Source organism: Heliangelus exortis, chromosome 1, assembly GCF_036169615.1.
Source record: "Heliangelus exortis chromosome 1, bHelExo1.hap1, whole genome shotgun sequence".
Lineage (NCBI taxonomy): Eukaryota > Metazoa > Chordata > Aves > Apodiformes > Trochilidae > Heliangelus > Heliangelus exortis.
Window position 1 is genome coordinate 16283911 of NC_092422.1, and position 24502 is coordinate 16308412.

At 42.1% G+C, this 24502-nt stretch overlaps 1 protein-coding gene across 7 annotated transcripts in view; it reads right to left on the minus strand.

The window, feature by feature from the left end:
- Positions 1 to 24231, minus strand: part of EXPH5 (exophilin 5) — a 36484-nt gene extending 12253 nt beyond the window's left edge. Inside the window, exons 1-3 of one of the 7 annotated variants that reach the window (XM_071734972.1) lie at positions 24090 to 24208; positions 5836 to 5993; positions 3361 to 3505 (exon numbers count right to left, since the gene is read on the minus strand). In XM_071734972.1, coding sequence (XP_071591073.1) covers positions 3361 to 3505; positions 5836 to 5993; positions 24090 to 24208 — 422 coding nt within the window. Of the gene's footprint in view, positions 1 to 1332; positions 1733 to 3360; positions 3506 to 5835; positions 5994 to 17587; positions 17749 to 22380; positions 23794 to 24089 lie in introns of those variants that run through there. The other 6 variants (XM_071734983.1, XR_011724153.1, XM_071734992.1 and 3 more) reach the window with 6 other exon arrangements.
- Between the last annotated feature and the right edge of the window lie 271 nt (positions 24232 to 24502).

Here is a 24502-nt window from a genome sequence, read left to right on the forward strand (position 1 = left end):
TGTAAAACCAGGATTCCTCTCTGACCTGGGGTCCAACTGAAACCAAAGGAGACAAGCTCGTTGAACTCAGTGGGCTTAGCATCTGACCAGATGATCTGAATCAGAATCTGAAGTTTCTTATTTTTGCTGGTAGCACTGAATATGAACAGCCATTTATTGATTGTGTTATGGCTCCCTGTGAACGAAGTGTACAGAACCAGGACTCAGAGATGTATGTAGCTCTTCCTTTAAACTAAAATAATGCTGAATATATTTTAATGCTAAAAATAAAGAATGAAGCTTATGTTTCAGAGTTCTTACAATGTTTCCCTGCAAAATAATTTCAATAAAATCCTGTGGCTTGGCAAGTGGCCTTAATTTTAATTATATGCATAATAAAAATGTAAAAGCTTTGTTAGTAGCTCTCTTCTTTAGCTTTACTGTGCAAAGTTGCTCTGCAGTTCTTCCTACTTTGTGTTGTGTTTGGTGTTGCATTAATTGCTCCTTGCAATGAAGCTACATGAAGTAGACATGTATTCTGATAGTCTAGTCAAAAATTAAATTTTCATTTGCACCTCTGGCACTATTCTAAGTTCCTCCATGCCTTTGTTGTCACTTTTCTGTCAGAAATAACTGATCGTTGCATCCTGGTTTATTTTCCTCCCTGCCAGCCTATACAGACAATGTTATTTTAATCTTTTCCTTGTGCCAATCCCTCCACTTCTCAAGCAACCTCATTATTTTTTCTTAACTCTTTTAAGTTTTTCAGCATTTTTAAAATTGAAGTTTTGCTTACTTCCAGAGAAACATTACTTAACTTTAGCAAAAAGTAATTGTTTCATTTTTAGTTAGCATCTTGAGTAATGTTTACATTATTTCACACACACATGCATGCGTGCATAGACACATACTTGTAAACATTATCGATTATTCATAAACAGAAAAGAAGTTAAACTAATGGTTAAGTTCTGAAATATTTGCCATCAGAAAAATATTACTTACTATGGAAAACAAGAAGTTATATTTTATACTTTTTCACTTAAATACATATGTATCTTTGTAATGACAACTGAATGTATGATTAAAAGTAAATACGACTCTACTTAGTACTACCACTACTGGTAACAATAATATAAATCCATTAATCAAAATCTGCTGAAAATTAATATTTTCACTGAGGCACCCATCTTCCCCATGCCACCTCCGAGTTGTCGAATGTCAGTGAAATTGATTTTCTTATATACTATTCTTATCAGTACTACATAAGAACCCAGCTAAGCAACACACACACAGCTCAAATATGATGAAAACACAATTAAACAGCATTTCTTTTCCAGTATGAATCACACTTACATTTTAGAAAAGAGTAAGGATGAATTCGAGAACACCAAACACCTTGGAACCAAAAGCAATCAAACATTTTACTACCTTCAGTCTACAGTTACAAACCTTTTATTAGCATCTTCTGTATCTCCACATGAGCATACTCTCTTCTGCAGCATCCATAATTTATTCTTATAGGAAACCACCACCCCAGCTGATTAAACTCTCTCCGGTACAGACAGGACCCTCTAAACAGCCATTAAGATTTACCTATTTAAAAGCTTCTGCCAGTTAAGCTTACTTACAGGATTTACAGTGCTGCCTCCTATTGTATTTCACTAGCTCTCCAAAATAACTCTACCTGGTCAGAGGCAGATTATTTTAGTGCTTTTGTCTATGCATAAAACAAACCACATGCCACGGCAACACCTAGAAGAGGGTGGGGGAAGTTTTCGACAGAGAGGCGTGACTAGAAAATGTAGCAATCAGCTCAGTTACACGTCAGGATTGACTTGTTTATTTTTCAAGCTGTGCTCGGTAAGAAATCAAAGGCATCTGAGCCTGAGATACAATAGATTTTATGTGGAAAAGCCAGATAAACACATATTAGAAAAGCTGATGCAATGAGTAGGCATGTTTTTTGTTGTTTTTTTTTTTTAACTTCTTAAATGCTTAGATTCTACAGCAAAGCCTAAATTTTCACCTGTGCATTGGAAATTGCACCAGGATATAGCACCCTTGAAATCTGATTCTAGGTTATACAAGTGTCCCTTTTCTCTGCCAGGTGGGCTGTGTGTGTCCCAGAAAAGCAGCCTTACCATGACATAGGAAAGAGGAAGGAACAAATTACAGGTGTGGAGTCGAGTTAAAACTTTGCAATTTTTTTCTATGCTGCACTGCTATGCAGGAGAATTGTTAGCAGTAAACATCCGCAAAGCTAATCTCATGGCTTTTACTCAAACCTCCCCTTAAATCCCTTCTGCTTTGATACAAACACTCCACAATGGCAATCTGCTGTGCTACAAAATCTGTGTATCAGAGTTAAGTAATTCCTTTAGAGCCTCGCATTCCTTGTCATTGCTTATTATAGCCGTTCCTTGTCTTATTGTCATGCCACTTAGGAGCCCCAGGCATGAAACACAATACCAGCCCGAGACTCTACACAGTGAAAATCAGTTCTTTAAAGTGCCAAAGATCTTGCAGCTTTCACAGCACTGCACAAGGCACCTGCACCTATGATTGCCAGTCCTAAGCATTACCTTAAGATGCACACAGAAATAATATTATTTCACTCGGGTGTTACTGACATACAGAACCATACAAGACAAAAGTTAGAACTGTCAGCCTCACTAGCCCGAGCACAGTCCCATTCCCTCTGAGCAGCACTGTGGATGGGAAGGGAGAGGGATGCTTTTCAAACAGCAGCCCCAGCGCTGCATATGAGACCATTTTTGGTTCAGCTCCAGTTGAAACCAAAGCCCTGACAAAGCACAGAAGACAAAAGCACTGAGAAGACAAAAGCACTGTCTTCTGTGACAGGGGAGAGCCTCCCTGTTTGCCCAGCCAGAGCTAAAGCTGCAGGCCTGCCCTGAAGCTGCCTCTGGGCTAGAAATGCTGGGAACTGATGCAGGGGAGCTGCCTGGGGCCAGTACTCTCTGACATGGCCTGGGAAAACTGAGCTTTCCTGTTGTATTACAGCCACAGGGCAACAGGTCCCCATGTGCCTTACATTTTGTCCTCTTGAGAGGGAATCAAGCAGGATGCATCCACTGCTAAGTCTAGGGCCTTTCATGCACTTAAAAAACTTTATGCAAAACCTGAGCAAAATAGATTTAGCCAAGAGACTTTACCCCTGGCTTGCCACTTAATCCTTATTCTTCTGACATGGAACTGTTAATCTCTTGTTACATGACCAAGTAAAATCCCAATCCTCCCAGTTAGGTGAAAGGCAAGAGACTTAAATTAAATTAATTTAAACAAAGTTTTCTAAGCAAAGCAAAGAACAATTCATATGCTTTTTAAAAGCTGGAAATAATGTATGTTCTTATTATAACTCACCGTGGTTGCTTCTGAGTCTGGTTTTTCCTTGATTTTCTGAAGTAGGAAAGCCAAGCAAAAGGTGATCTGAACCCCAGAAAGGAAGTTGTAGTGTTCTTTTGTGCTTGAGGATTTGAACGGGATGACATTTTTAATTCTTTATGATCTGAAAATATTATAAAAATTTGGTTTGTTTCAAGTTCTTACTAAGTAGAGTATTAAAATATATATAAAAAGTTGCATCTTCATAAACAGTTTTCTTTTGCTTACCTTTTGCCAGGAAAATGTATTTTTATTGACATTTTTGGACAGACTATGCGATATGCTGGTTTATAATGACTAACTGGAAGATTAAGAGAAAGATAAACAGGTTTAAAGTTTTGAAAAGTGTTATTAGTTTTGGGCAACACACATGAGATAAATGAGCATGATTTTCAGAAAGTAATCAGTACCCAACCATTTGAAAACCATAACCATTTTAAAATAGGGACAAATCAGATATTTGAAAATTGATGAACCCACAATCATTAATCACCTTCTTGTGACCTTTGTAAGAAATATAAATATGAAAAAACTGAATATACAGTGGTTTAGTAGACTGTAATGTAACTACACAACAGTAATTCAGACTAATGTGTCTTCTGTATCATACAATTCTTTATGATGGGGTTCCTATGGCCACTGGGGCACACTTTTTTCTCCTACAAACTGCATATGAGAACAATATTTTAAATGGAAGATACAATGAGTGTTTTCCTAAGGAAGGTTATAATTTGATTTCTTCAAAAGGAACATAATTCCAGTCTGTCTGTAAAAGCAGCTGGCAACTGGCATGAAGGAGCAGATGAATATTGCTCACAGGTTAGGGGAAGAGCCTGCAATGTCTGCCATTAAAACATGCCACAGGAAACTGGAGAACATAAGGAAACAAGACTTCACTCAGGAATAAAGCCCTGCATCTTTTTTTTCCCATTTAAAGCATCCTGAAACATACTGTGGCCTGAAAATGGCTTATCCAGTGCCTGCAGGAGAAAGCAAAACCAGAAATGAGAGCAAAGCATCACGGATAACAAGAGCAAGGGGCAACATTTTGGGCCTCGTGTACAATTCATGTCATGTGATTTAAATCCTGTGTGTACCACTTGGCTTTCACTTCAGTGACAATCCCTGTGTATGGCAAAATGCTTGCATTTTTTACTCCTTTCAGAGCCTAACCTCTTGGTGGCATTGCTTGTTTTGTCACTGAAGCTGACATCAGAGAAGTCCTAATTCAACACTCTGCTGTAGCCAGGATGGTCTAGGGTTGTAGACAGAACAATGATATCTTTTATTAATTTATACATTTGGAAATAATAGAGAGGGCTCTGAGGCACACAAACCCTCCCTCAGGTATGAAATAGAAACAGCAGCTTTCAAAGTTAAAATACCAGAGAACAATTATGCAGGGTTTAGTTAGCTAATGCATCAGTTAGAGAGAGAAAAATAGGAGCCAGCTGTGGACTAGAGGGGATGTTGGGGAAAACTGGTCAAGAAAGAGAGATCTGTTCTGTGTAGGCCTGTAGTTTCAGCAAAACTTGTAGGTTTTCACTTTTCTTTTGAAATATAACTGCTTTCAGTTGCTATGAAGTACAAATAGGAAGAGCTCAATGAAAAACACGCAGAAATATGAATGGAATAGAAGAAAAATTATGCTTTAAAACCATGTGGATGATAGATGGAAAAGACAATACAGAATGCCATGCTTGGTATAGACACCATGTTTCTTGTGCTCATTTTGGATGGGCAACAGAACTTGTGAAATGGCATCTCCAGAAGTTGCTTCCTGGTCAGCCCAGCTTTCCAGGCTTTGTCACTCACCCTGATAATCAGCACTAACATACCTTCAGCCCCATGTTTACAGGAAGAGTCTTCCACTAGTAGAGTCATGTCTCTCTCACACAAACCCAAATTGTCTACTTATTTCAGATGTCATTTACATGCTTCTAATTTCTTTACAAAAATTAGGTAAAGCTGGTTTACCAGTTTTTGTACAAAGTACACATTACTGCTTTAACTGGGAAACCACCACCATATTTACTATAATTACAGCAACTTCATCTTAAGAAAGAACTTTTTTACAGTGAGAAGAATCAATCACTGGAACAACCTCCCCATCACTGGATATTTACAAGATGTGTGTGGGCTGAGTGCTAGATAACCTCATCCAGGCTCCCTTTCTCACAAGGGGTTGGAACAGATGATCTGATGTCCATCCAACCTGGGCTGCTCTATAATTCTAACTATAGGACAAGAATATAGTGGATTTTGTTGTGACTCCCAGCTGTGCTTTTAACAGAATCTGCTTAAAGAAACAGATCTTTTGCAAATATAACTTGGGTAAAACTTTGACTTGAGAAGAAGCTCCATGCAATTTCAGTAACTTCTTAGCTATCACACTCTGACATGATCTAAGACATTGGTATAACACAGATAAGGAAGTGGAAAAATGAAACTCACTGGTGTTCTTGCTCTTCTTTATCTGGTGTTCTAATGGTGGTTTTAGCATTTTATTGACATCAACGTAATTCTGAAATTTTTTCCTTTGTATTTCTTCAAACCATTCTCCAGTTACTCCCTGCAGCCCTGTTTTGGAGTTCTTTCTCTTCAGAAGTTTGCTGGAAAGGAAAAAAAAAAACCAACCTAATTATATTTAAACCATTTTAGATACTACAGGCACATCAATAGGAACTCTCCCTGTTCATTTAAGTATTTAGAGTATATTTTTACCTATAATGACTTTTAAAGAAATACAGTGGCACATGATAGATCCACAGCAATCACATAATAGTTTTAGTGACAGCAGAACTCTCCAGCTCAACAATAAGATTATGTGACTAAGAGGACAACTCATATTCTTGGACTATTCTCTGCCTTGAAGAAGTGAATCTTTCTCCCTTGCAAAAATGAGGTAATAACTCATAAGCATTATAAAACTAGTTGAAAGTAAGATTAAGTTCATCCAATAATCAAAATAAATAATACTCTAACAAAGTAATTATTGAAATATTTATTCACTTGTTTAAGCACAAGCAATAACAAGATTTTTCTGATTTTCAAGAATAAGCTCTCTGTGGCCCTGATAGTGAGGTACAGCCCCCCATTTTCTATGTAAAGAAGAATACATTTTTTATTAAGTTAATAAGTATTCATGCAACACGTTCAACAAGTTTATCACATTCTCCTCTTTCATTGCTTCTTAATAAGGGTTGCTGCATTCTGCCTGTGCTTAATACAAATGGAAGCACCAAATCGTGAATGAGAACGTTCTGCCACGCAGAGGCAAAGCCTGAACGAGCTACACACATGTGACTGCAATTGAAGGAGCTATTTAGTAGCAAGTTCAGGTTTTAGATGAAGAGGTCACAGGAACGAAGTATTTAGCTGGATGTAAAAGAACCAGGTACAGCTGCAAAGGAGTCAGAGTAGTGCAAGGTTACTTGTTTTCAAATTGCACTACTTAAGTACCTAAAGCACAGATGCAAATGCTTCAAATCCACGCCCCAGCTGATTCTGATGGCAAGAGAACAAGACTGTGCACAGCCTGGAGATGCGATACCAATGCGTCAGCAAGGCTTCCATGCAAATCTTCCACCTTAACCAGTGGTAAAACCCGTGCTTAAGAATACAGATGCTCTCAGGGAACACAAATTTCAGTTATCAATTTAAATAAAACCTCATTATTCTCAGAGACAACATTACTTCGCAAAACAAACTTAAAATTAAAAATCTAGTCTGGAAACGGATTTCCATCTGGAATCGATACAAGGTGTATTGTCCACACTAACACCTACTGTTCATCTGAAGAATAGGAGGGCAGGAGAGAAACATTTTTGGTAAATGAGTGAAGAACATGTCTTGTGAAGAACATGACAGAGGCTGAGGCACACATATTACCCCTCTGAAATAAACTTATTACAAAGGCAAAAATGTTAATCATCACAGATATTACCGCACCGTGGGAGTGACTAAGCACCCTAAACGCCATCTGCAGCATGGAAAACAGCCCAGCAGTGACGTGAAACAGGAGGGGGCGACGAACAAAAAAGTGCTCCCGAGTGCCAGCTTCGTGACCTCAGCCCCGCGGCCGCGGCCAAGGGGACCCGAGAGCGGGAGGAGCCGCAGCTCCCAGCGCCAGCACGGAGCTACTCGGGGAGTGGCCGCAGCCTCAGCGATTGCCCAGAAAACAAGCTCACAGCGCTTCTGCTGAAGTCCCAAAAGTGGAGACCATCGCTTGTAACCCACCCTTGAGGTCTTTTTTTTAAAACCCATCCGGAACGAATCAGTTTTTCCCCTCAGGAGGGGTCACGGCCGGGCCTAGGGCAGGAGTAGAGGGGGTGAGGGAGAGACGAGCGCCCCCTAGCGGCGGCCCCAGCCCCGCTTCGAGCGCCCCCTAGCGGCGGCCGCAGCCTCCCCTCGAGCGCCCCCTAGCGGCGTTCCGGAGAGAAGGAAAAAGAGACAAAAGGGCGCCCCTGGCTCCAACATCGGCTCCATCGGGCGCTGTACGGACACGCCGTGCACTAAAAAATAATAAACCTCTTGTGCAAACACTGACACGAACACTGAAACTCTGTGAAGTCTTTCCTGGCAGGAGCGTGGCGTTGCCTGCGGTCATTACCCGGGAACTGTGCTGTCCAACGAACCCTGCCAATTGCTTGTGTGTATTTGTATTTACACACACGTGCAGGGCAATATATGGGATGCTATATATAGTTATGTGGGTACTGAATAATATTAATGGTACATAATATGCCATTGCAATATTGCACGACTATTAAGTACTTTTGTCATTTGCAATGAGTACCAGCCAAACCACATCATTTCCCTATAAACCTGCTCTGCCAAGTTTACATGCCCCCTCATGATACTAATGAATGACAGTTGTGAACTAGAAGGAAAACCTGTCTCAAGAAACAATTACAGCAGCAGATGGTATCTGCAGTCAGTATTGCAATGAACTTGCCTTTGAGGCAGTGCTATTGTTACTTAGATGGCAAATTATATATTGAGACACTGCTCTGCAGCAGTGTCAAAACACCTAATGCCCTCTAAACCGAATATACTAATCCTGCCAACCTGCTTGCTCCATCCACCCTTCCTCCTTGTTTCCCTACAGCCACTTTGGTCACTGGGAGTCACTTCCTTTTGCGCAGAGATCACATAATCTTTGTGACTGGGAAAAGTACCTGCAAGCTGCTGCAGGATTAAAGGCAATTCCATTCCCAGGATAATTTACAGGAGACTGCCCCATCAGCTGGAGTAGGCAGCAATCCTAAATGACCTCACAGAATATACCTTGTTACCTTTTCCCATCTATTATCATACACAGCATCTAACCTAATGAACCACTCAGGAGCAACTCCTTTGCACTGTTTTTAAAAACATCCCTTCCTCACTGGGACAAGGATGCCCCCACTATTTCTTATACAGACATCTCCAGGGACAAGTTAACCTAAATGTTTGTATGTCTTAGACTTTCATGTGGGTTATTATAAATGCTGTGAAAAGAGCTGTAACCTCCCCCTGACATTTCCTGTTACGATAATAATGAGCTGTGTGTAATTGCTACTGTAAGAGGAAAGGTATTTTCTCTACCATTTTCATCCTGAAATTAAAGCAGAAGAGATATGTGTGAGGGAGCAGAAACTGGGTTGCCAAATAGGATGTCTGAGGACAACTCTCTTCTTTGCAGGGGACTCAATCCAAGTTTTGCCAAAGCAGAAATTATGATTCCTACTGATTTCAGCAGAAGCAGGATTTGGCCCTTAAGCACTCTCACCACACAGCTCATAAGAGAACAGATACACAGAAACCACTGAGCACAAGGAATTGCACTGAGTGAAGAACAAGCAGTTGCTCACTGGATCAAAGCTCCCACGGTCTGAGAAGACCAAGCTGAGGGGACTGCCCCTAAAAGTGCAAAAAGCATTAGAAAGAACTCTAGCAGGGAAGATAGACATACTTTTGTCTCATTTGAAAAAAAAGGGGGGCAGAAAAATTATTACTGACAACAGCAAAGACTGGCACAGTTGAATATGAAAAACTTTGTACCAGTACTCACCATTTCATACAAACATATAATAGCAATAACAACAACATTCTGGTTTCCAAGGTGCCACAAAAGCTTCTGTGGTAATTTAATCCTACCAGGAAGAACTACAATGATACCCGGAGCCAAGATACTCTTTCCTGGCACGTCAGACACACAATAGGTCTGTTTTCTAAGGCAGCCTTTATTTATTCTTAGTACCTGGTGGTTTTTTACCTGTATTAAAACAATCTTTTGTTTACTTTTCTTTCTTACTGTTTTCTGTTTGACTCATGTCAATAAACCAAGTCAACTTCATTATTATATACAAAACATTATGCAGAAGTAGGTGAATCAGAATGGAAAAATGACTCCCATGATTTGATTGCACACACAAGTCAACAAAGAAAGATCTCATTGAAAATGCACTTATTTTTTCTTTGGCTTTTTTGCAGTAATTCTCAAAAAACCCAAGGCCTCCTCTATTTTAGTGCAAAATGTTGTTTTGATAATAATGCTTGAACCTAACCTGCTAGGTCATTGCTTATCAACTACTCATATTTAATTTTCTTTCCCCCCCAGACACTGGGTTTCTATCTAAGTCTTCATCCTTTTCATTATTAGTTCTGCTGCTGTGATTTTGTTACTGCATATTGACATTTTACTGCTTATCACCCCACTAAGTTGCCTTCAGATGAGACAGACTGTGAGAATGTGACCAATAGAAGGTGTGTATGAGAAAAGATGATGTGCCACAACAAGGACGACCAAGAAGTGTGTGGGATCAGTGTTTCTTTCTGACTATTACTCAAATATGAATAAATGTAATGGAAGGACTTTCACTGTCCTGAACAGGCATCAGGTTAGGATGCTGGGGAGTCATCTAGTGGTGATATCTTGGATGGACTGAGGTGCCAAGAAAGGTTCACCTGAAGTGAAACACAGCCCAGCACTGAACTGTATGGGTTGTTTTCAATCCCGCTTTGATGGGCACATGATGTTGCCAGCTTACAATGTGCAAAAACAGGAGCTGGAAGGAGGGAGAAAATGAAAAGAGAATTAATCTCTATTTTTTCCTCCCAAACTGTACATCTAACAGGTAGAAGTACTTCAAACACAAAGACACCACTTTGGCACATGATTTTGATACCCACCCTGTAGTACCCTTTCAAGCAGCAAGTAGGAATCCTTAAGCAGATAGCTGCAAACAGTAAATGTCATTTTGTACCCAGAACACAACAGACATCAGGTTCACACATGAAGTCCAGTTGTGTGTCAGTGATACAGGCAGGGAATATGAGAGTTAAAAGCAGAACATCTTTTCTGCCCTTACTGAAGTTTTACTCTTCCTGCCCATAGAGAAAATCCTTCCATTTCCAACTTTCTTCTTTTTAATTACAAAGTAGAAAAATCACAAAATCTGACATTATCACACTACCTCTATTCAGCAGACTTATTCCTCTAGGTTAAAGCTGATCACCCACTTTGAGATAGCCTAGTACAGTGGCAATGGGTACATTCATGACACACAATCCACAAAGACAGCAAAACTATCAGCATACAGGAGACATTTTCATCAGACTCCCACTCTGCACTGAATATTTCTTTCCATTGTATAATTCACAAAATCTTGTGTCTCTAAAGTTTTCCACTTAAGCACCCTCTGTGCAGTGGCTACAAGTTACCTCTGTTTTTACCCAAAACATTAACTTATCATACTAAACTATATGAAATTAGTTTAGTGTGAAATTAGTATGAAATTAGTATACTGCAGATGACTTACTGTAGCTGTTGATCTCCTTCAACAAGTCAAACATTCAATTTTCCCTTGAAGCTTTTGTCTGTTCCCCCTGGCAAGTGCACAGACTGGCACTTTCCTTTGAAACAGAAAACTAGGAAATGTAAGGGCAAAGATGAGGCCCATTTTCATGCTGACCACATAACTCCTCTGTGCTCAGGAATCAGAAGTTATCAGTGAAAGCTTAGAAATCAAGAGCTCAATGACTGTCTTCATAAATTTAATTTTTTAAAGTACAGAGGTCACAGGAGCTGAGGGTGACTAATGGCCCATCTCAAGCTGTAAGAGTGCCTCAAACATTCATTTTACCATGGAACTATTTCTTTAGCAGGTACTCTGGGCTTACAGTGAAAGCATTATCTCACTTCTGCTGGAACAAATAGAAAGGGCTATAAGTATATATACTTTTACAATAGAATTTATACATACTTAGAATATGAAAGCTTTTAGTCCCTTGGGCAGCTGGTCAACAAGAGTGAATGAGGTGACAAACCACTAGGAATGTCACAACTATCAGTGATTCTCCAGCTCGGGCTGACTGTCATTTCCTCTACAGTGAGTGCAAAACAGGGGAAAGCCCCACTTTGAGAACACTTTGCAGAGGATTTAGTCTCTGTACAGGCTGCAAATGACAGATAAAAAAGAAGGGTGTTACTTTATTATGCTGTCAATACTCACAAACTACCTACAATTATTATACGGTAATAACAAAACAAAACCATGATGCAATGGAAAGGAAGGCTACCTATCATTTTTAAAATGTGTCACATAACTTATGAATGTTAGTAATTAATAACTTTAATGAGATGACTTCACTAATAGGAATTTCCATTAGCATTAATACATGCTAATGCGTGCAATGAATATAATTCTCCATGCAAAAATTCTGGTTTGTTTGCAGGGATAGATGTGGTCTCAGTCCAACAACAACACATTGCAATGTAAGTAAGTTTTGAGGTCCTGAATTTCTGCCTGGAAAATCTTACACAGAAGTACAGATGTATTCTCTGGGCTACCTGATGGGTTGGAAGGCTGGGGATCAGGTCTCCTTAGATCTCTCAGTAAATCTGAAGCTAATGATTAACAGCAGATATATTTACTCTTCCAAGGCAGAGCTGCTATTTGATTGTGACTCCTTTTATAAATACTGATAGCATGCAAAGAGACAGCCATTTACAGCTCATCCATTTATTATAGATTTAACTGCATTACAAAGACATACAATGCCTGTTATTATAAGACCTTCCTTATTCAAAACCTTTCTTAGGTAACAATATAAGGATAGAAGAAACCAGACACAGGCCAAGTAAGAACTCTGAATGAAGAGAACTGGTTTCAAATGAAGACACAAAGCCTCATCTCTGCAAGCAGGTTTGTGTATGATAGCCCATGGGCCTGGACATAGCTTTAAAACTGAGAGGCTCCAGGTGGGCTTAAACGTTTGTCTGGATCTAAGCTTTAAGCTTAGGGCCCTGAGAAAACACCTTTGCAATCTCAGATAATTGTGCAGAGTCTCAGACAGAGCTGATGCAGTATTCTGGTCAACAGAAGTAAGACAAAAGGTCAGAGTGTACCTGCACACAGTTGATGTATTACTATAACACTACAAAAGCCTCTTCTAAATCATTTTAAATTAAAGAAAGGAGGCAAAAAGAGTGAATGTAAGCTCTAAGAGTTGACACAGTGGATGCTTTTCATCTTGAAATATAATACTTATATACATGCATATAATGCATACTTACACAGACCCACTTCTGGAAACAAATAGCATAGTAAAAATATTTTAAAATATATTTTTGTCTATATAATTTTATATAGATACCTACAAAAAATCTATTAAAAAATATACCAGTCTATAATGCAGGAAGAAGCAGACTGCAGAGTACCCCAGCTACACTGCTGTAGCTTTGACTGAAGCTCTGCACTCAGGCCCTGACATTTAGAAATCCAAAGACATGGCAAGCAGAAGTACTGCAGTTCCTTGATTATCCCAACCACAAATTAAACTCTGTGTGATTTATGTGCAATAAACAGAGACTTTTCATCATTTACTCTTAGCTTTTGTTTTGTGGTTTTCATCTGTTTATTTCTGAGGCAAGAGTGATAAAAAGGATATGGTTTCTGGTAGGAGTTCAAAATGCAGGCATTAAAACACAGCTAAGAATGTTAGCATATAATCTAGCTGCAAAGGAGGATTAGAAAATACACGTCATGTGAACACTTATATGCACAAATCCTCAGGAAAAACCCAAACTTTCCCCCTACTTTCTTTAATGCATTTCACATGTGAAATATGGAAGTTGTGAAACTTTTCAGCTTATTAGCTCCAGGCAATTAAGTAATCTTTCAATTTAAAACAAGTACAGGAAAGGCTTAACTCAGCTCAGTCCTTAATCTATATAGTCCTGCTTTAAAGTTACAGAACACAGAGAAAAATGAGCTCAAAACTCCACTGGGCCAAACTTCACTTGATTTGAAAATGAGATTCAGAGAGCAAAAAGACCTAAAGGATTATTAAATTCAGTATACATAACCACTGAAAAATACTACATTTTAAAGAAGAAAAGGAAATGGATTCATGCTGCCAAAACAGTATCTGATACAAACCAAAGAATGTCAGCTGAACTCTTACAGCCAGTCCAACAAGCTCTGTACTCAGCCATTATCCAGGTCTCTCTCCAAGGGACCAAACCCAGCAAAACTCAAGCACCTTGGGCTTCACTACAGCCGGCACTTGCTTCAGCCTTTGATGGGATTACAAGACTCATGTAGCCTGAACACACCACTGGAGCACAGCTGTGCCAGTATGTACCAGAGGAGATGCATGGCCACTGAACACGAGGCATCTTCCTGTGCAGTGTTCTTTTTTTACTTTCTGGCACAACCCGTTCATATTTCTGAAATATGTGCAAGGACTTGAAGGTGTTGGGATGCAGTGTGTAGAAGTGGTGAGCACCTGAGAACATTTCTGGGGGGATCCTTCCAAGGCTGCTCCCTGCAGCTGCATTCTTTCCTTACAGCAATGCCAGGCAGTGGGTGTTACACTTCCCTTGCATCACCTTCCAGGCACCCAGACTTTAGGGCACATCACTGGCATTCTGAACATTTTTTAATAGATATGTATAAGAAACCTGAGCTAAAGTGAAAGTGACCAAGCTTTGCTGATGTTTTCAGCATTTCAGGCAGTTCCCTTCTACATTAATCTCCACGACTCTCTGCTTGCTAAGCATGGGAAGATGTCTTCTTTCTTTCTCCCAATGGACACTTCCAATTTCCATTAATGTCAGTAACTCCCCCATACTGACTGCCTGCTTAGTACTTAATGCTGGCTTGTATTGCTGTGCCTCACCTATTCATCCTTGAAGCCTGGTGAATTTTATCCATACAGACAAAGCCCAACTACTTCTACTTTTGCCATTAAGCTTGGACTAAGTAAACGTGTCCCCATGGTCTTAACACTAAGTCCCAGCTTAAATCTCATCACTTTCAACAAGTTTCTTCTTTTGGCAGCCTTAGTGACATCTGAAAGTGCGCTAGATAATAATTATATACAATCATTATGATTTTCATTTTTACAGTATTTTGTCACTTGAAAACACTATTATTATTATGAGACGTGGCATAATGCCAGTGTCTGAACAAGTATGAGTGAAAATGCCCTGAGCATGTTCGTCTTGCTCCTGCAGGTTTGGCCACTGGGGCCAGGGCTAGCTTGGAAAGAGCAGAGCTGGTAGCCATGGAGAAAGCTGTGGTGAAGACAGCCAGAGGCCTCAGGAAGCTCCATCCCTGTCTCCATGGGGCAGTGGCCACACACAGACAGCTGGGGCGCACCTGGGGATGGAGCTGGGGCAAGCCCCTGTGGAACAGCCTTCATTTAAAAGCAGCTCCCAGGGGAAGGAGACAGATCTTGCCAAGGTCTGTCCAACCCCATGGTCTGGCCTTGGCCCTGCACCACCATGGTGATCAGGATGGGGCTGCCCCATCTCTCTCACTGGGCAGTGTGGTGGAGGGAGGGGCCACTGCCCTGCCTGCTCTGTGGGTGGTTCCTGTGGCCCAGTAACACACACAAAAAAGAAATACATTGAGTACACTGCCAGACAGACTCTTCCAAACATGACACATCTCAAAAGTTGCAGCTGGGTCTCATTCTGCTGCCACACACACTGTAGAAAACCTCTAGCTCTCAAGCACAAAGAAGAGAAAACCTGTTGGTATCACTGAAATTGATGAAATACTGTGAAAAGACCAGACCAGTGAGCAGGCAGTATTGTCAGTCCAGATCCTGCTCTGTAGACGTAAAACTGGGATTACACCACAGACTTCAGCTTAGTTAGGCCAGATGTACAGGGATAAAAACCCAACCAGCAAACAGCATGTGCTGTGCCCACCTGCCCTTGGCTGTCACTGCCAGCTCTTCCACAGCTCACACAAAGTCCTTGACTCCAGGCCCCATTACACGATAGGATCATTAAAAACAGCAACGAGGAAAAAACTTGATATGCAACCTAACTAATTGCTTTTGCTTACAGTACCCCCACTCAAACAAGGGGAGCCACATATTTGGATTACTTATGACAGTAATGGCTTACCAAGTAGAATAAAGGCTTTAAAATCACAGTTTCCCATTTCATTTTTGCTTCTATTTACACGTCTTTAGCATATTAGCACTTTGGGGCTTCAAGGACCTGTTTTTGTAACTATTTACAAACCACTAAACACACTGGTGGCACAGTATCAGTAGTAAATAGTAATAGTATCTCCTCCATAAACAAGACATGAGAGAGCACTTATGCCTTGAAACAACCCGGGTGGAGTATCTCTTATGAAAGAATTCCTTTATTAATGCTTTGTTCAGGGAGGGTGCTCCACTGGAACAATCATACACCCAAGTGGTGCTGTCCTGGTATCCTTCCTGCTGTCCTCACCCATTCAGCTTATGGGCATTTGGGGGTTGGTTCTAAAAATCCTTAGTAATTATAAGGAGTTGGGCTAATCTGTGTCTCTAACATCAGATAAGTTATTCTTAGTCTCCAATAAACTGCGAGAGGGTCAACAGTGTTACTTCTGCAAATAAGCCAAAATGACAGCTGCAATGTCAGACCCCTCGAACTGTAAATAGGACAAAATAAATGAAGAATCAAGAGGCTATCAAGTAACTCTACACCTCTGCAACAAATGCCTTCCAAGGTTATGAGTATGGAAAAAGGTGAAAAATATATTGCCAGTGCAGCATTTTATTCCCACCTTCTATTGTCAGACCTGTGAGAGCAAAGATCAATCGAGAGGATACAATAAGAAATTACCTGTAGTAATTGATGAACTCAGTAAATGATCTGGTGAAAGGCAGTAGTAACAGTTCTGTTCCTGTAGCAATAACCTACGTCCAAATGATTTGTTGTAGAGACTGTCTACAACAAAGTCAGGAGGGGAATTAATCTTTCCCACAAGAATTATATGTTGTTAATGGGTCACCGAGAGCAGACCAGTGAGTGGCACTGACTGTACTTCCCAATTAATTTCTTTTGCTTTTCATCTTTAAATGAAACGAGGCTAAATTAAAACAAGCCTCTGCTTTGATGACATCTATTCTCATTATCATATTCTGTAAGATTAAGTCTGCTAAATAAAAAAAGCAATAGCACAAACCAACTCAAATATGTAAAACAAATTAAAGGGAAGAAGTGCTTTTCTCTCCCAAAAGCTCTATTTCCCTTTCATCTTTTTTTTTCTGTTCTTTTCTTTTTTTTTTTTTAATTTTTCTTCTTTTTCTCTCTTTTTTTGTTTTTTTCTTCTTTCTTTTTTCAGTTTTTAAAATTTTCTTTTCTTTCTGTTTTTCTTTTTTTTTTTTTTTTTTTTCTTTTCTTTTTTTCTTCTTCTTTTTTTTCTTTTTTTTTCTCCAGTTCCCATTCATATACAGTGAGTGATGCCTAAGATAAGTTCTGGAGCTCTGAATTAAATTTTTCCCATTATTCCTACTGAAAAGAGATAAAAAATCCTAACACAATACAGACACAGTTACTTTTCAAAACAGAATCTAGCAAGTAAATTGATATTCAGGTAGGTAGGTTTATTTCCCTGTTCAATATCTGAATCTTTCAGTTATTTTGAGTGTCTCATGTGAAAGTGAAGACAACAATATTTGTCTTTTTCTCAAGGATTTACACACTAAGACAGCACAGGGCTATTATATGTAGTTATGATAGGAGCAGTATATAGAACAGACAAATCTCCTAAATAAAAGTTAATAATTAAAAGTTTCAGAGCTTTTCTGCCCTTTTAAATACATAATCTATTTATCCACAGCTGCTCTTCTGTAGCTCCCCGTCGTTCATCTTTTCATCAACCTGCAAATCCCCAGCCACAGTTCCCGTGCCACACACCCCTACCTGCTGCCTCTTTTTAGGAGCTGTCTCCATGTCTCCCGTCTCCTCTTGTCTCCGCTGCTTTCCCTGGGCCCCGGTGCTGTCTCTACACCCAGTCCTCAAACACTGGGAGGCTTTGGAGCCTCAAAGCTGAGGTAGAGAAGCCTGGGCACTGCCGGCCCCTCCAGACTCTGCAGAGGGAGGAGCTGCCTCGGAGATAAAAGGCCGCAGCTCCACCTCTGCCCCATGCCCTGACGCTGCTCACAGGGCCTCCTCACAGGGACTGCCACTGCCCCTGACACCTGCCAGGCTCGGAAGGGCTGTCCCCAAGAGATGGGAACTTGGCAGCTTCCCTTGTGACTCCGCCCATTGGCTTCTCGGAGGAAGGACAGAAAAGAGAAGCACCTGTAGCTTTGTTAAGCACTGGGGACATGGGGCTCTGTATGCAAATATCAAGCTGTCAATTCTGTTTTATTTTCTGTCCCCAGAAGCCCCCAGGACAAAGCCTCAGAAGATGAACTGGGTGCATCCTGAAGACTTGAAATCAGAAGTCAAATGAGACCTGGAACGTTTTTATGTCGTGATTTTCAGGTCTATTTCATTACATGTGGAAAGTTGACTTTGGTATTAACAACTGTTTGAATCATAGAATCGTGGAATCTGCACAGTTGGAAGGGACCCATCAGAATCATCAAGTCCTGTCCCTGTGTAGGACACCCCCAGGATCACACCATGTGCATATCATGTCCTCATGGAAACGGAATTATGAGGGAGCCATCTGAACATAACAGTGTTCCCTGAACATACTGGATTCCTCCCTGTCTGCTCCTGGGCATCTAACTGTGATTGAAAGATTGGGAGAAGGAACCTTCTTCCACAAGTATCTGCAAAATCATCAGTTTTATTTACCAGGCTTACTAAAATAGCATTTTGTGACTTGAGTTGGACTCTTATCTTAACACTGAAATTATTATTATGGAACAATGCATGTATATTGATATACAGATCCTAGATAAATGCTTATGAGAAATGAGGTTTTCTCCAAGTAGGATTTATGAATGAGGCTGGACTTGATGTACAACAAAGAATACTGAAGCTGGGTGTTAACCAAATCCAAAACTAATGTGTATTTTCTCTTTTAAATTATTAAATACGTATTTAAATTATTAAATATTTATAAGTTTCTAAATCTTTTTCAGTGTTTCTGGCAGTGGACTGTCATGTGAATTATACCAAAGCTGACTGCTGCTGCTTCTCTGAACTTGTTTTGTTTGAGGAGCCAGGAACGGCGGGTGTGCGGTTGCTGTTCAAAGGTAACGCTCAGAGAGACCACGAGAGGGCACTGGAAAGGAGAAACAGACAAGAAAATGCAGTCCCGGGAACCATCAGCACGGGGCACATCAGGAACTCAGCTCCCTGTCAGGAACAAAAACAAATAAAAGGTCCAACAGGTCACCCAGTTCAGTTCTGCATAAAATGGAAAGCAATACTGAGAGGTCTTCCAAGCCAGTCTTAGAGGTCTGAAGACTGCCAAGGGAGCTGAGAAAGGGCTGAAAGTACCCTGAGGATGTGCTGGGGCATCAGGAGGAAGTGACAGCACTCAGTAGAGCCCACAGCTACTCAAAATGTGCACAGTTCACCATGACACATTCTTGCTCCACACAGAGGCTACAGAAAGAGAAAAGAGATGGAGATGGAGAGGAGTTGTAAAAAGCAACTACATTTTTCTAGAGAATGTCCCCAATATGTATTTAATTTCACAAATTGTCTGGGTGAAGAGATACCCAGATGTGCTCTCAAGCTTTCAAGGCAGATAAGCAACAAGAAAAGTAAGAAATACCTATTTGTTTACACAGCTGAGAGCTCAGTGCACTTGAGGACGAATTTGAGGACCTACGTATTCCATGCTACAAAACTTTTGTGTTTATGTGAAAATCAACTCCCTGAACCATGGCTGTAATTTATTGGGCACAGTAAGCCATGCAGGATGTGAGGCTTCATTTTTAATCTTACTTCCAACTTGCCTTTCAAAATTAACTGATGCTGACAATTCCTATAGAACAAATGCAGTTTGTAAAAAGACAGAAGTTGGTTCCTGCTTTTTTTTATTTCACAGTTGTATCTGGGAATGATTTTTCAGTTTCTCTTTGATCTTTTAGCAGATTTACAGACAGCTATGTGCTTGCTTGTAGGACATCAAACAGAACATGACTTGTGGTCTGCCAGCAAATACTACATTATCTTGGTCAGTCTAGATTGGTCTACACAGGAACATGCTGTGTTGTAAATAAAGACAGTCACTGTACAAAATTGACCAGTGAGCCCACTGATTATTATTGATTTGGTCCCTGGCCCTGCCCAGTTCCTAAACCATGCTCAAGAGCACTCACTTCAGTGACTTCATGCAAAAAGGCAGTATTGATGTAACTCCATTCCACAGCATCTCCTATATGCCTGATCTGATTGATGGCATAAAGCAAACAGGTTCAAAATCACACTTCAGAATCATAGAATCACAGAAATTTCGGGGTTGGAAAGGACCTTTAATATCAAAAAATTCCAACCCTCCTGCCATGGGCAAGGACACCTCCCAACAGATGAGGTTGCTCAGAGCCCTGTCCAGCCTGGCCTTAAAAACTTCCAGGGATGGGGTTTCCACCACCTCTCTGGACAACCTGTTCCAGTGTCTCACCACCCTCATGGTGAAGAACTTCTTCCTACATCTAATCTAAATCTGCCCTCCTCTAGTTTGAATCCATTCCCTGACATCCTAAATGTCCCTCACCAGCTTTCTTGTAGCCCCCTTCAAATACTGGAAGGCTACAATAAGATCTTCTTGGAGCCTTCTCCTCTCCAGACTGAATAACCCCAAATCTCTCAGTCTGTCCTCATAGGAGAGGTGTTCCAGCCCCCTGATCATCCTTATGGCCCTTCTCTGGACACATTCCAGCACATCCATGTCTTTCTTGTAGTAGGGGCTCCAGAACTGGATGCAGTACTCCAGGTGGGGTCTCACGAGAGCAGAGCAGAGGGGGAGAATCACTTCCCTGACCTGCTGGCCACACTTCTCTTGATGCAGCCAAGGATCTGGTTGGCTTTCTGGGCTGCAAGTGTACACAGATGGCTCATGCTGAACATCCAGCTGCATCCAGCAGCACCCCCAAGTCCTTTTCCTCAGGGCTGCTCTCAATCCAGTCACTGCCCAGCCTAGTGCTTGGGATTGCCTCCATCCAAATGCAGGACCTTGCACTTGGTCTTGTTGAACTTCATGATGCTGGCATGGGCCCACACCCCCAGCCTGTCAAGGTCCCCCGGGATGGCATCCCTTCCCTCTAGTATGTCACCCACACCACATTGTTTGGTGTCATCAGCAAACTTGCTGAGGGTGCACTCAATGCCACCGCCCATGCTGCCAACAAAGATGTTAAACATGACCAGTCCCAGTAGTGATCATTGAGGGACTCCACTTGTCACTTGCCTCCACTTGGACACAGACCCATTGACAGCCACTCTGGGTGCAGCTGTCAAGACAGTTCTTAATCCACTGAGTGGTCCACCCATCAAACCCATGTTTTACCAGCTTAGAGACCAGGATGTTGTGTGGGATTGTGTTGAAAGCTTTGCTTAGGTCCAGGTAAATTATGTTGGTTGCTCTTCATTTGTCTATTGATGCTGTGACCTTTTCATAGACAGCCACAAGTTTTGTCAGGCACAATTTGCCCTTGGTGAAGCCGTGCTGATTATACCCAATCATCTCTTTATTATTCTTCTGCTTTAGCAGTGCTTCCAGGAGGATCTGCTCCATGATCTTACTGGGCACAGAGGTGAGACTGACTGGCCTGTAGTTCCCTGGATCCTCCTTCTTTCTCTTTTTGAAAATGGGAGCTATGTTTTCCTTTTTCCAGTCAGTGGGGAACCACATCCAACAGTTCCCTCAGTACCTGTGGGTGCATCCCATTCTTCAGATGGTCACAAACCTGTTTTTCACTTACAGTGGGCAGTTCTTCCTTCCAGCCCTTGCCATTGTCTTCTGTGGCTTTGACAGTGTGCCTGGAGCCCTTGCCAGGGAAGACTGAGGTAAAGAAGTCTTCCAGAACCTCAGCCTTCTCCATATCATTTGTCACTAGCTCTCCTGTTTCCTTTCTGAGGGGGCCCACACCTTCTCTAGTTTTCCTTTTGCTGTTAATATATCTGTAGAAACTTTTGCTATTCCCCTTGATCTCCCTGGCTAGATTTAATTCTAACTCAGCTTTAGCTTTTCTTAACAGGTCTCTTGATGCTTGGACAGCTTTCTTATATGCCCCCCATTCTAGATGTCCTTTCTTCCTTCCATTCCTTTTAAAGTTTCTTTTTGTGTGATAGTGTGTCCAGGAGCTCCTTGTTCATCCAGGCATATCTCCTGGCATTCTTTCCTTCCTTCCTCTTTGCCTGTATACTTTGCTTCTGGACATGGAGAATGTGATCCTTGAATACTGACCATCTCAGGAGAGAGCTGACACAGTGCATAGGCATTATTTTTAAACATTTGGACATAAAAAAATGGGTACAAAGTTAATTGGCAAAACAATAGTTTTGAATTATATAGAGGTAAGTTGGAAGGCACATGGGACTAAGAGGGCATATGCAATTTTCATAAGAGCCTCGGAACTCACTGTGGTCATATAGGAGCTGCAGGATTTGGCCCTCCAGGGTGATCACTGTTATTACTTAGACTATAGTAGCACAGGGGAACACCACATAGACTGGAACCTGTCTGCTCCTGATGGGAGCCCCCTGGCCTGAAGAGCTGACAGTCTAAATAAGACCAGGCAGACAAGTGGAGTGAGAAGGTAATTTTATTAGTGCAAGGAGAGGTTAAGAAACTAGCCCAAGGACACATACAAAGCCTTTGTCAGATCCAGTGTTTAACCTAGACTTCAGTATGGCACCCTGATGATAAACACTTCACCTGTTTTCTGCTCAACCTCTGAATGGCTCTTCAACTGAGATTTTAAGTAGATTCCATCTCAGTGAAGTATCACCAGAAATAACCTCTTATACTGTGTTTATTTTGACAGCTGTTGTGTAAAGAGACCACTTTTTATCAATAAAGTTCTACGTATGCAGGCAGAGAAACAAATACAAATTTTGGGTGTGGGTGAAAGCCTTCAGTTCAAGACCAGGCTCTTTCTTCACAAGCCTTTCTACAACACTGGAAGCTTCACTGCATTTGCTCCACCTTTAGTCTCACTCTGAGTTCTAAACTTACAACTATTCAGCCATGTAATGCGCCATATCAAGCAAATTATCCCTCCCTTTTTTCGGTCATTATGGGACACACGAAGCAGAAATTAATCAAAGAAAGAAAGATAGTGCACAATTACGGAACCAAAAAATGGTCAAACTTAACTCAACCAAGCTGCATATGCTGCAGAAAACTGGGGCATGTTCTGGATGCAAGTCAATGTTGACATATAATGTTTAACCATTCCCATCATAAAATCTACTTTACTGAAATAAAAATTACACAGTACAAAAATCCACTTGACAGAAATGTCACTCGTTAACATTCCTTCTACACTTGACATGAAAGCTTTACTTGTGAAAAGTGACCATTTGTGACTTTGAGAGACACTGCCTCTCACTTGCAAACTGACAGCAAGGTACCTCAAACCTCATCTGGAATTAGAAATTATAACCTTCAGTAATAAACGGCTCATTTCCCAGCACAATTATCATAATTCATTGACTTTTGCTTCACTATCAACACAAATAGCTTTGGCGATTGCACACAGGAAAGAGAGGAGCCAGAAATAAGGTTGAGATTTCTTCATTAGGTTACATGTTATATGTAACACGTTGTGACTTGAGTATTTGAATGTGGAGGGAAAAAGTCACTTGAAAGGGTCTTGTGAACAACTTTTCAGGAAGGTCAGTGCCTAGTTTGGTTTCCAAAAGCTGCCGGGATTCGCTCCGGCATCTGCCCGAGAACCGTAAAGCCACCACCTTTCCCTGCAGGGTCCCGCAAAACTTCCCCGTCACCGTTGTCTCCCCGGGTACCAGCGCTGACCCGACTTCCCCGGGTACCAGCGATACGGGGCAAGACAGAAGCTGCCTCCTCCTCTTCGGGGAAGGAAGGGAGTCCCAGGGAGCTGCAGCAGTGACTCAGACCCGTCCCTGTCACAACACGCGTTTCCCGAACGTCCCGATGCCGGAGATGCCCAGGCTGGGAGGCCCCGCATAAGCCGCAGCTACCGGGAGACACTCGCACTACCCCGGTGCCCCGATTGGACCGCAGCCTCCGCCACAGCCGGCCCGGCCCTCCCCGTCCCACCGAAGCCGCGGAGCCTCGGCCGGCGCAGACCCTTCCCCGCGGGGCGCCCGACGCCCCTTTTCCCGCTCTCTTTAGCGGGGCGAAGCAGCCGCGGGCTCCGTCGCAACCCCACACCGCCCGGGCGGAGCTGTGCGCCTGGCGCTGCCCTCCGCAAGCCCCGCTGCCCGACTCCGCGCCCGCCACATTCACCCACCGCCGGGTTAAGCCTGGTACCTGATTCTGTTCTTCTCAGCCCGCCGGAGCTCCGAGTCCCTCTGCAGCACCTGAAAAATCGCCTTCGCTTCCTCCTCGTTTAAGAAACTGAGATCTGGACCCCGAGGCGCTGCGGTCATGGCTTTGCTTATCTGCGGGCGGGGGGGCGGAGGCAGGCGGGCAGCACTGACCCCCTCGGAGCCTGGAGCGACACCGGCATGGCCGAGCACCCCCGGGACGCGCTCCCCTCCCGAGAGCAGGAGCCGAAGCTGCGGCCGCCCCGTTCCGCACCGCCCCGGCGAGCGTCAGACAACACCTTCGGAGTGAATGAGCGCGGCCCGGCGGGGCGGGGCGGGGAGGGGCCTGGAAGCTGCCCCGCTGCCAGGGCTGGTCCAGCGGCTCGCCCCGTGCTGGCTCCTGGAGGCTGGTGCTTG